Source organism: Haliotis rubra, unplaced genomic scaffold, assembly GCF_003918875.1.
Source record: "Haliotis rubra isolate DU_JTF1 unplaced genomic scaffold, ASM391887v1 Scf127, whole genome shotgun sequence".
In the NCBI taxonomy this organism is placed as follows: Eukaryota; Metazoa; Mollusca; class Gastropoda; order Lepetellida; family Haliotidae; genus Haliotis; species Haliotis rubra.
The window spans coordinates 964,999-977,267 of record NW_025765192.1 but is presented as its reverse complement, the minus strand read 5'-3'; the positions used below and the strand labels follow the sequence as shown (position 1 = coordinate 977,267).

The window sequence follows — 12,269 nt, the reverse complement described above, 5'->3', positions numbered from 1 at the left end:
TAATCCCCAACCCAGTGTCTAACAATTGGGTTGCCTAAGTAATGGGAGTAAATCCACAATGAAGTAACTTAATTGGGTCCATAGAACTCTGAATATCCATAGAACTTGGTTTTCCTACTTAATTGGGTGTTGTTTTAAGCAGACGATGCCTAACAATACCTTTATAGGTTAAATTAGACTACACCAGTGAGACGCCATGCTTCAGTGATTGCAATTCGTAGTTGATATGGGTATACAACCAAAGTCAGATACGTAGTCAGATAATTAGGCGGTATGAGTATATATTACTCTGAAAATTAGGAAGTATGGGTATACTTCCTTTGCCGAGCGTCACGACGAGTCTGTTGGTTGAGCGGGCGTCGAACCGTAGCAGCTTTAGCTTATTAAAACCCTTCAAGATGATGAAAATTAAAATGTTTACAAATCTTCAAAGATTCCAACATTTACAAATTTCAAGGGGATAACATACATCCCGATAAAATGTGTTCAAAAAGGAAATGTTGGCAATTTGAACTATTATATAATTCTTATCTAGGAATCTGCTACTTAAATGCCTGTATCGTTGTGCCTCCTCTACGTCATGAAAGGCTAAATCAACGGCTCCTTTTGTGGTGTCAGTGCAGGTATTCCGCTCAATGTATATACTGCTTGTTGTTTGGTGTACACATGCCGTGTGTTAAACGTTCCGAAACACTGAAGGTAAATAAATGTTGTCCCTTATCGTATATCAGTTTCGCAGGAATAGCAGAAAATCCGTCATTTTGTTTTTACGACGTCATCACACTAGTGTCTGTGGTTCAGGGACTGTGAGACAGACTAGATTCCAAGCATCAATATATAGTATCCCCAAAACCACTGCTTACAGATAGCATATATTCCTGACAAATACTTATTGTAAGGACACATTGTTACGAGTATTAACAGAAACTATGTGATACGACTACAAAAGATGTAGCTACCATCATAAACAAAGCCCGGACTTACACATGATTGTTTCTAAAAATGTTGGGCAAGCCCTCAATACTATCTAAATATACATCTTTGCAACCTATCGGGCTTACACGAGAAAAATGCCGTGCTACGCGCCTGACTACAACATGGTTCTATGTTCATATGTGATGTAGGTCGGTTTTGTGGGGAAAACTTAAGTGCTACTTCATGTATTCATATATAAGAAGAAGTTTCTGAAATAATCACACGACACGGATCTTCTCCAACATGTTTCACTTTTATCTTCAGGGAGACTGAAGATAAAAGTGAAACATGTTGGAGAAGATCCGTGTCGTGTATATATATATATATATGGTTACATCGAAGATTGATTTCTCCACTAACTTGGGGGAACCAACTGAAAACCTAATGCAGATGAAGTGCACGAGCATCATGCATCAAATTGCTGAAAAGCATGTGCAAATATCGTGCATGTGAACAGCTGCGTTTTGGTGTAACATTTCGTTAAGAATTCGCCAATCTTCACTGATTTTTATCATTTATTGAACTCATGACAATAATCTTTTCAATGTTACGAATTTGTTTTACAATACATCAGTTCATGGGTAAACAGTACCTTTAAACAGTATGGAATATTTGACAAAATTTAGTTCAGAACAGTTGCATGAAGTAAGTGGCTATATTTACACTAGTGAGTTTAAACTTTTGATGGGAAGTATATAATTAACATTACAACATATACATAAATTAATATAACCACACACAACATGTAAAATATTATCACAGAATAGTATGTATGTGTGTGTGTGTGTGCGTGCGTGCGTGCGTGCGTGTTTGTATGTATAAATGTATGTTTCATACTCTACATCACAGTAACACTAAAGTTTTGGGGATAATGGTAGGGGAAGATTTGTATAAAGCGAACTGTTAAATCTAATCAAAGGTAAATTAATCCACAGATAATAGTTTTGAAGACAAATATTTACTGGCAAGACTGATTTCCGGGCCCTGTTTGTTTACAGCATTCGACATGCGCATTTGGCGTCCAGAAATGAGAAACTGATAATCTGAACTACTGCCATATGATACTCGAGGCTTTCTGACAATTCGCGGCTCTGAAATATTGCCGATGTGTTGAAAATTGGTATTTGAATTTGCTTGCTCTATTCAAAAGTTTATGTATTTTAGATATAGACAGTCTCCAATGCCAGTACCTGTAATTGATATTAAAAACTACATTGAATAAATGTTCTACAAAACAGAGAGAGGACGTTAGTTAAATGCTTGTGTAGTATACTCTACTTCTCACGTGCAGGTTTAGACTAACGTTTAGTCCCTGAATACATATAATTTTGATAGTAGCAAATAAAGCCATTTAAATTGAAAAGGAGCCCCAGTGAGACCAGAGATTCAACCTGAACCTGAGGAAATCTAGACTTGCTTAATTTAGGGCTTCAGCATTGCAGGGAGGGCTAAGCATTGGTGAAAATAATGTGGTTCAGGGACTGTGAGACAGACTAGTGCAGGTTACATAAGGGGCTAAAGTGAATGTTCTGTCTCCCTTCGTGGAATTTTGTAACAATATGTTCCAGTATCACAGATATTGTGCAGTGTATTTAGGTGACTTCTGACACAGTTAACAAAGACTGTCGTTTCATATGTTCAGCTCTGTAAGATGTGCGTTCTAGGAGGAAGACCACTTTGTTAAACGTCTTCTCTTCTACTCCTTCGTGATGACGATATATGCTATGATGTTATCCCACTCAGAAGTGTAGATGTCCTGTTGCTTGATGTGTTCAACCAGTAGGTCATAGAGTGAGTTGACCACGTCCCGCCTGGACTCGGACGATCTACTGGAGAGAGCCTGAGTGAACATGTATTCCGTCCAGGAGCGTATTGCAGAGACGAACTTAGGAATGGAACTGTCCAAATCTTCTTTGTTCCCTGGAACAGAAGGACAGGTTGAACAGACAATGAGAGGACAAACCACTTTTGGCAACGTCCAATAACGTCCTGTTTCAATTAAAAGTAGCATGTAATGACCAGCATATAGAACAACTAGAGCAATAGTGAAAGTATATAGAGATTCCCAGGATCTGTTCAAACATCGAGGAGTACATTCATAGTGATGGGGGTAACATGTGTTGCGGAAACTTACGACCGTCAGTTCGAATCCCGGTTTGCCCTGAAAATGTGTCTTGGGTTGTCTGCACCAAACCCGTTTTCGCGAGTCAAAGCAAAATCAAACCTTCTATACCTGCAACACTCAGCTGGCACGCCGTGAAATACATACCCACTGATTCAGTTTGACATGTGATGTACAATGGAGTATGTTTGTAGCAACGAGTTCGTGTGCTAATGTACTTGTTACCGCTCTATAGTTTTTTTTACATTTCATGCGAACTGAATGTTAGTTTGGTTAAACAGATGTTTTGGCCAGAAAGAATAAACATCAGTAACCAGATCTAAAACCAGACAAAATTCAGAAACTTGTAACAATACACTGAATTCTTCAAAAATGGATCCCATCATTTAAGAAATTGTTGGTGTGATCCAAAATGATCCAAGATCGTTCCTTTCACCAAATGTTTACCATGCCGTGTAAAAGAAGATACTACACTCTTTTCTTCCTTTCGTCTCTGTGGCATGATGTGTATACGTTCATGTTGCATTAGTAGAGACTCGATACGCAGCCCTGCCTTCACAACCGGGGAATCTTCATCAAGGAATGGAGCTCTTAGTTCCTCCTCACTTCTATAGTAGCCGGGGTAGTTGGCTGCCTCGTACTCACACTGCATGAAAGGGAACATATATCCATAACGAGGGGCAAACTGTATTGCAAAAGGGTGAACATGTTTCAGATTATCAAACTCTGGAATAAACCTTTGACAATCCTCGAGTTAACATTCAAATATTTCTTTCATTTGGTTTATATATTCATGTAAAGTTCAACACCTTACTGTACGTACCTGTGTCACTTGATGCATGTCCCTTAACAATCTCCACACTGTCGTCATAGCTACCCACAGGTTTTGTAAATGAACACTGCTTTCTCCATACCTCCTTTCTGTATCTTCAGCAGGAACAATCAGCAGCATACATCCACCTAAGAGGAAACTACAGTATAATCTATGTCTATGCAAACCAAAGGTGATGTGTAGTTATAACGTTTTAAGACAAATATGTACAGAATTGTGTGACCAGAGAGATCACTTCAACATTCTGATAGTCAGCTTTTATTTGTCGAGCTCCAGCTTTTGGTTTCTACATTTCTGCATTCTTTGAGATACAATCAATTCTGGTCCTTCCGTGAAGATTTCAAGGAACGTAATCTCACTCAGAAGCTGTTTGGTAAATATTACAAATTTCACGGCCATAACAAACCATGTCATTCTGTATGGTATACATGTATAAGACATTTCCAGATCTGACGCAGGACGAATACGCTCAACCATTCGCAAAAACCCTGGCATCATCAATATTCGCTAATGATTCATATCAAACTTACACTCAATATCTGATAAAGGTGAACTGGTAATAATCACTACTTGATAGTGATTCATAAACACCTGCTAGGGCTGCAGTGCAATAGTACTAGAATAGGGAAATAAGCTACATTACTGAATATGGAAAGGGTTTTGTCGTCTTTATTTATCTTAGATTTACTTGCTTATTGATGCCAGTTATTTTCCCCTTCGCATCAAATTTGTTTATTCCTGAGGATAGTCAAGACTGAGTACTCTTTTCTTTTCTATATCTTATTCAACTGGGTTGATGTTTCTGCTGGTGGACTGAAGTCCCTGACATTCATCACAAGCATATTTAAATATCCTGAGTCAACTGCTAAATGAAAACGGACACGCCGTGAATGGGTCGTTAAACGATGTTTTTAAACAGGTCTATACACCAAGCACCGGGATCTTCTATACAGCAGTCGTAATTCCAACTTATCTTACTGGAGTGTCCGGTTCATCAATCACTGTGCAGCGACAGGCAAACACTATTTCCATTTCCATTTTTAGGCAAATGTCGTGAATGGCGGGTGCTAGCGGCAAGGCAGGATATGCTTACCCTTTTCGCGAACACCTGGTCCTAATTCTTATAATTTTCACAGCTATTTCCCCCGTTTCATCAACCGGAATTGGTTTCTAAGGACAGTCAAGGCTGGGTATTCCATTGCGCTCTTCTATAATGCTATATTTACCACTTTTAATTTCATTTGCTCTGATGAGGAGAAATCTTTGCCATGCCTCGGACGCCAACGCAGCAACAGCATCGCATTCAGAACGTGAGCCATGGGGAAACTTATTCAACGAATCTTTGTAAGATACAGGCCTGTAAGTAAAACATAGAATGTATTACTATAATATTTTGGCATTGTAGAAATGGCCAGACATACGTGTACATAAAATAAATCCACACTTATTTGGACTGAACAATGTGGGATTTCGGGTACGTATAGGTCGCCGCTGCCATTATTATCAGAAGAGCTGATATTGGTATGGAATGGTCATGCTCGGTACCTCCGTTGATTGTTGGACACCGACAGCTTGGAACCTTTGCCATGTCCTCAATCAAATGACCATGACTCATTTACAGGCCTAGTGATATTGCTGGAATATTGCTGTCAGCAGACAGCTAACATCTTTCCAACATGTACCATTTGATAAACACCGAAACAATGAAGATGTAGATAAACAGAGAAACAGGGTAAAGCTGCAGCATTGCGTGTTGACGCTAGGAAACGACAATGCTATTGGAGGTTTGGGTACTGTCATTTTCATTTTGAGGAGGAAATTCTGGAATTCACTTATTCAGCGGCCCACAAGGAGCCTCGAATTCTGCTGTATGTAGTTCACATATACATGACAGTTAGTTTTGGAAGCAGGGTATTCTGAAATAAGGTATTCAATTCTCGACACTTGAGAAACGGAACCAATTTGAACAGTGATATATGGTTCACGGTTGTCATCGGGTTTTGTTGTATCATATGACAGTGCACGACCGACTGTAAATTCGGAATAAACAGAACTTGGAACGACCTGCGCGAATAGGTGATGCTTTGAATCAAATATTTCCAACAGTTATGGTTAAATGATGCTTCACTCACCTTGGCATAAAGTGGGCAGACCAAAAACAGAAGAGGATGTTGAAGGTGTCATCGGGAAGGCACTGCCTATAGAAGCTGGTGGGGCACACGGAGACGAAGACCTTTTGGTTTCGTGACTCACTGCCATTTCCTGTGACACATAGTGGCATGGATCACAGCACACCTTACATGATCTAAAAAAATCTTTGAAAGACTACACTAGTACAGCAGTCAACAAGAAGAGTCTGAACAGTCTCAGCATGATGATGAATTTTCATTTCGGCCAGGTTTGTGATCCAGCGAGCTTGAGGTGCCGGGATTGAGCCCACCTGTGACCGTGTGTAAACACCTTGGAGTCAACTTTGTGTGCAGACTATTTCAGTGTTGTCACATCCCCAAGTGTACAGTACACAGCCCTGTGCACTCAAAAGAACCCACGAATCCGTTGGTAAATGACGAGATTGTAGTCACATGTATACGTGCAAATACCTGGATTTAGGTACAGCAACATGCAGTAAACTTTGACAAAGTACTGTGACTATGTGTCCCAGTCCACCCAGCTGTGAATGGGTATCTCGTAAGGATGTGAAAGCCACATTAACTTGGTGCGCCTAAATGGCTGCAAGAGTTGTGTGATCCCCAGCCAGTTGTGATTGAAAAATACGATGTGCCGTTGAGATTCACATCCTATGATCAAGTGAAAACAAAGCGCCTTTGAGCAGCTGAGCTGAATATTGGCGCTAAACAAATAAGATATAATAATAATTAACTTCAGTATGTAATGCTAAATTATCTCAATAAACACTGTGAAGCAAATATGTGGACCTATAACAAACGCACATCCTTGCTGATGTTGTATCTGTGAAAGCATTTTCATTATTTATCAGTGTTGACCAGGTACATCTGTTTTTCGCTCTACTCTACATGATGACATCAGAGAGAATATGTAGATACCTGGTTATCAGTTTTGGGGATTTCAAATTTCTTTCAGATCGTGCGTAAACGTCTCTCTTTCAATACACCGATGCTTCTTAAAATTTACACCTTCCTTCAGTGTAGAACAGAAGACAAGCGTTGTCATACAGATGGCCCATGGATAATTTTGGGGGAGTAAGTTATTGTTTCTTTGTTATCGTTTATCTTTCATAATCCATAGTATATACGTGTATATATAAAAGGATCTGTATTTGAATACATATGTATGAGTAAAACATGTTGCACAGAGGGGAGACATAGATAACCAGTTTTATGAACCCGTGAACATGCCATTACTGGAATCATAAAAATATCAAATATATATATAAAAAGCCGTTCGACCTTGATTTTGACAGCCAAGCAAAGTGTGTAATTTACCTTTAAACCAGTCACATTTCAAGAGAGTGATAAGTTCAGCCTAACTTAACTATATTTGTAAAAATACTTTTTGTTATATTTTCGACTTATGTTATATAAAGTATCTCATTAATGGATGTAATGGTATGGACAAAAGTCACCTACTGCAAACATTCATAATCAAGGCATTGTAGTCATTATTGGGCGTGTCTTCGTAGATTATGTGAACAGGGATGTCCTCGCCATGGTATTCCTTAAGGGCGCCTGCAAGGACAGATATACAAAAAACAATATGGAAAGTAGTTTTTTTATAGTGAGTAGAATATTTTTTCTTTTATCTATTTTGGCTTTTCTTGATAACTGTTTGCCACTAGAAAACCGACATTGACAAATGGTTTGTTGAGATTGGTCAAATTTAGGTGTCCTTTTACACATTGATTCTTCCTTTGGCTGTATAAGGCGTGTATTTGTAACCGGCGTTATATAGGCAGCCTACGCATTGTAAACAACAATAACCCGCCAGAAACTATTATGTACGTTCTTTGTTATGAATAACGGTCTGTCAAATATGACTAAATGCATTTCAGAATATACAGAATTAAGTGAAACAAACTCGACCAACTGTGTCACGGTCTAAAAATCTCTTTCATATCGTCAGCTAAAGTCGGTCGTAATAACGCCAGAGAGTGATTACGTAGTCAGAAAGGTCGTTTCGATGAACAAACTACATATCGAGATTCTTTAGGTTACAGGGAGAACATTTTGGGAAATATTTAACCAATGTCTACATTAATGTACTCAAGTACTTCAGGTATACCATGTTCCTAGGAAATAGTTCTAAGCGGCCTGAAGCCATAGTCACTAACAGGTGCAGGTCAAGTATAGATGTATTTACCTAGTAGATATTCCACAATGTCCTTGGTTGAAGATCCGTCATGACATCCATAGTCACCAACTGTAAAAATCTCGCTTCTCGGAATGACTGAAGAGCCTTTAATTAATGACAAGAAAAAAGGTCGTGGTACATTTAGCCAGCCATACAATTAATATGTACAAGATACACACTATTGTATGTAATGCTAGTAAGAACATTCTCGACATCTCGACCTTTGGAAACGTGCTAAATATGTCCTGTGGTCGGGCTTCGTTCATGCTCTTCATTTTTCAAGTAGCATTTCTACTGAGCAGCGGCCAACCCTTAAATAACGGCTTATTTCGGGAGTGACCCTTCCCTACAGGAGAACAAACCACAAAGACATTTTCGTAACAGGATGTTATATGAGCATTAGCTGCTGGTTGTGTTTTATTGTGGTAAAATGCCCATGTGCTTGGTTTATTGTGGTAAAATGCCCATGTGCTTGGTTTATTGTGGTAAAATGCCCATGTGCGGGTTTAATTGTGGTAAAATGCCCATGTGCGTGATTAATTGTGGTAAAATGCCATTATGCGTGTTTTATTGTGGTAAAATTCTCATGTGCCTGTTTTCTTGTGGTAAAATGCCCATGTGCCTGTTTTCTCGTGGTAAAATGCCCATATGCGTGTTTTATTGTGGTAATATGCCCATGTGCTTGTTTAATTGTGGTAAAATGCCCATGTGCTTGGTTTATTGTGGTAAAATGCCCATGTGCGTGTTTTTATTGTGGTAAAATGCCTATGTGCCTGTTTTATTGTGGTAAATTCCCATGCATGTGTTTTATTGTGGTAAAATGCCCATGTGCTTGGTTTATTGTGGTAAAATGCCCATGTGCTTGTTATATTGTGGTAAAATGCCCATATGCGTGTTTTATTGTGGTAAAATGCCCTTGTGCCTGTTTTATTGTGGTAAAATGCCCTTGTGCGTGGTTTATTGTGGTAAAATCCTCTTGGGTGTGTCAATAAATGACAAGTCAGTTTGTATGTTGGAATGTTCATTTGATGCTCAACCCGCGAAGATCCAAGGTAACAATGGTCTTCAACATTCCATACTTGTCGTAAGAGGCGTCTCACGGGTCAGACCCGCTGGTGGAAGCATGCCATCATGTCCAATTGCTTAAATCTATGCTCGTGATGTCAGTTGGTGAGGTGAAATGGGGTTTAACGTCGGACTTGAGAATATTCCGTTCAAATGATGACGTGCATGCGTTTGTATGTGTGGCTTTTTGTACTAGCCCAGACTTAAGCTGGTTTTACAGTGCTAGCTCACTGACATACCATGCCGCAGTTAAGCATGAATACCCCACTCAGACACAAACCGACTCCGAGCCGACCAGTCCTTGTTGTATCCATTAATGCCAAACGCCAGGAAGGGATCAACAAGTACCATATCTTGACGTATTTATGGTATGACGCGGCCGGGAATGGAACCAGTGACCTTCCGCTCTCCGGGCGGACGCTCTAACCACTACACCACGGAGGCAGTTCGTGATGTCAGTCTGGTAATGCCTGGATTATATTCAGAAAGCCGCCATAAAGCTGTAATATTGAGGCGTTAAACAACAAACAAAATCAGTATACTGATATAGGACACCTACATAGAATACAAAAGCAAATAGTGGAACTTGTTTAAACGGAGTTATGAGTGAAAACGTGTCCAAAACCTAATGTTAATCACTCTATTTTCCTTTTATTTTCTTTAACAATAATGAAGATTATTTAACGTCTATAGTTACTATAATGTCGTTTGATGTCTCAAAATCTACCTGATTGCTTGCGGACCTTGAGCTTGTAACTCACAAGTAATACGGATATGCTATACTGTATGAAAATGTAGTAAATGTGATGTCTCCAAGATGACGGCCAATACAATACCAATATTGGATAATTCTTATTTACTTTGGAATGTATGGGAAATTTGTCAAAATTTAGGTTAGGTTCTATCATATGTAAGATAATTATCGCCGATGTTATATACACAAATTTCTGATAATGTTGACTGGCATTGAATTAAATTACATTTATCTGCGCTAAAAACTGCCTTCAAGGTATATAGTGTCACTAACGGGGTCTTATAACTATATAAAAGGAAAGGGATGTAACGAGGTCAACACACCAAGTTCGTTTCAGGGCGAATTCAACAATGATCACTGTATCTGTCCCATTTAAAGTATGCACACACTTCAAGCCAATGGATTTACCTACACAATAGGACATAGAGCACAAAAATCGAAGCCGTACTTTGGGAGCTAGGGTCTTCGGAAGCTCGAAAAATCGTGATTTCTCGATTCCGAGCCAAAATCCCTGCTCAGAATTTGTAGCGGTAACTCACCCATTTTCTTGTTTATTTCACAGTATACACATACGACATGCACCAAAACATGTTGAACTGGTGGCGCCTGTCAGCGCGCTAGTCGCCATTCTTTCGGAGACATTTACATCTAACTGTCATAATGAGTTTACGTACATTTATTCATCGCAAACAGAATTGTGCCGTGCCCGTTCGCCATTGACGACCTTGGCCTTAACCTGCCCCGCACTGAAAAGAGTAAGCGATTTGATGGGACATATTTTATTTTTAGCCAATGAGCTCCCTTGCTCTTTTAAGTGCGGGGCAGGTTAAGGCCAAGGTCGTCAATGGCGAAACGAACTTGGTGTGTTGACCTCGTTACATCCCTTTCCTTTTCTATAGTGATAAGACCCCGTTAGTGACACTATGTACCTTGATGGCAGTTTTTAGCGTTACAAGCCCCTGTGGCCATTGCTTTAGTTTATAGTGACTCATTTACACTTTTCCTCCAATACAGTATACACGTGAAGATCTTTGTCTTCAGCAAACCATGTTAACGGGAACGGGAATGTCATCGTTTCCCAATTGCGTTGATCTATGATCATGCTGTTGAACACTGGATTCGATTATTTAAGACCGCCACCATATAGTTGGAATATTGCTGAGCGCGGCATAAACCAAAACAAATACCCGAAACAAATCAATTCAGAAAGAAGCCTTCAAGCCTCAAGCTCAAGCCTTCAGGTTAATTATCATGTGCACAATTTTGGGAGCCAGAGCCGGTGCATGGTCGTGCAGCCATGAGACAAGGACGCTTTCCGGAGACCAGACGTGATCTGTAACTGCAGATTTCGGGATGGGTCAGGGGATTGCATCTTGACAGACAATTAGGACTTGGTCATCACGATCATTGGTCTTAATCGGTCTTCCAGATCTTGGACCATCCTTCACTTCACTGATGGCCACGTGATTCCTCACATGTCAACCAATAATCATGTGGTTATTGTTCACGTTAGCACCGATGTCGCGACAGAACACCCAAGGGGCATGCATGTAAATAACTAATCCTGCATTTCCCGAAAGTCTACGTATTGCCATGTCAGCAAAAACATCATTTTAGTACTGTCAGCTTTTAAATCAGTGCAGAATAATGCACTGCACAAACTGCAGTTGTGAAACTGGTGCCAGTCGTAGCATGTGGACATGCACCCTCAGCTTTTGAGATGGTCTGTGATGCCGAACATTATGTGTATTCCAGTATGTAAGTGTACGATCGCCTATTTCAACCAACATTATAGGCATTGCACTAAGAATCAGGTGTATTCAAAATTGTATATTTTGCACATGACCTATGTAAAATCTGGTAAGGTAGTGATAATAACACATGTACATTGCACGAATACCTATCATCTGTTGCACAGTGTCACAAAAGTAATGGGATTGAGTCCTCACGATGGTGCCAACAGATCTGGAATACTGGTCTTCGAAGGCGCCCGGGCATGTGCAGTCCATTTCGCTGTAAAATTCAATGTTCTTCTCTGAACATGACTGAAACAAAATGCAAAAGTGGGTGTCTTCTAATATAAGGTTAATGTCACACCTTGACTTTCGGTTTCTTGTACCACAAGCACAATTGTTCAAACAATAGTGTAACCACTTCTTTCACACAGGGGGCGGTGGGGAAGTCTAGTGGTT

At 39.8% G+C, this 12,269-nt stretch overlaps 1 protein-coding gene across 1 annotated transcript; it reads right to left on the bottom strand.

Annotated features, from left to right (window-relative positions):
- Positions 1 to 2,612: 2,612 nt before the first annotated feature.
- On the bottom strand, positions 2,613 to 4,010 carry LOC124266629. The gene is made up of 3 exons (XM_046701428.1): positions 3,921 to 4,010; positions 3,545 to 3,743; positions 2,613 to 2,895 (listed from the first exon to the last, which is right to left on the bottom strand). Exons 1-3 carry the CDS (start codon positions 3,966 to 3,968, stop codon positions 2,672 to 2,674), a joined length of 471 nt encoding a protein of 156 aa, XP_046557384.1. The 5' UTR covers positions 3,969 to 4,010; the 3' UTR covers positions 2,613 to 2,671.
- Between the last annotated feature and the right edge of the window lie 8,259 nt (positions 4,011 to 12,269).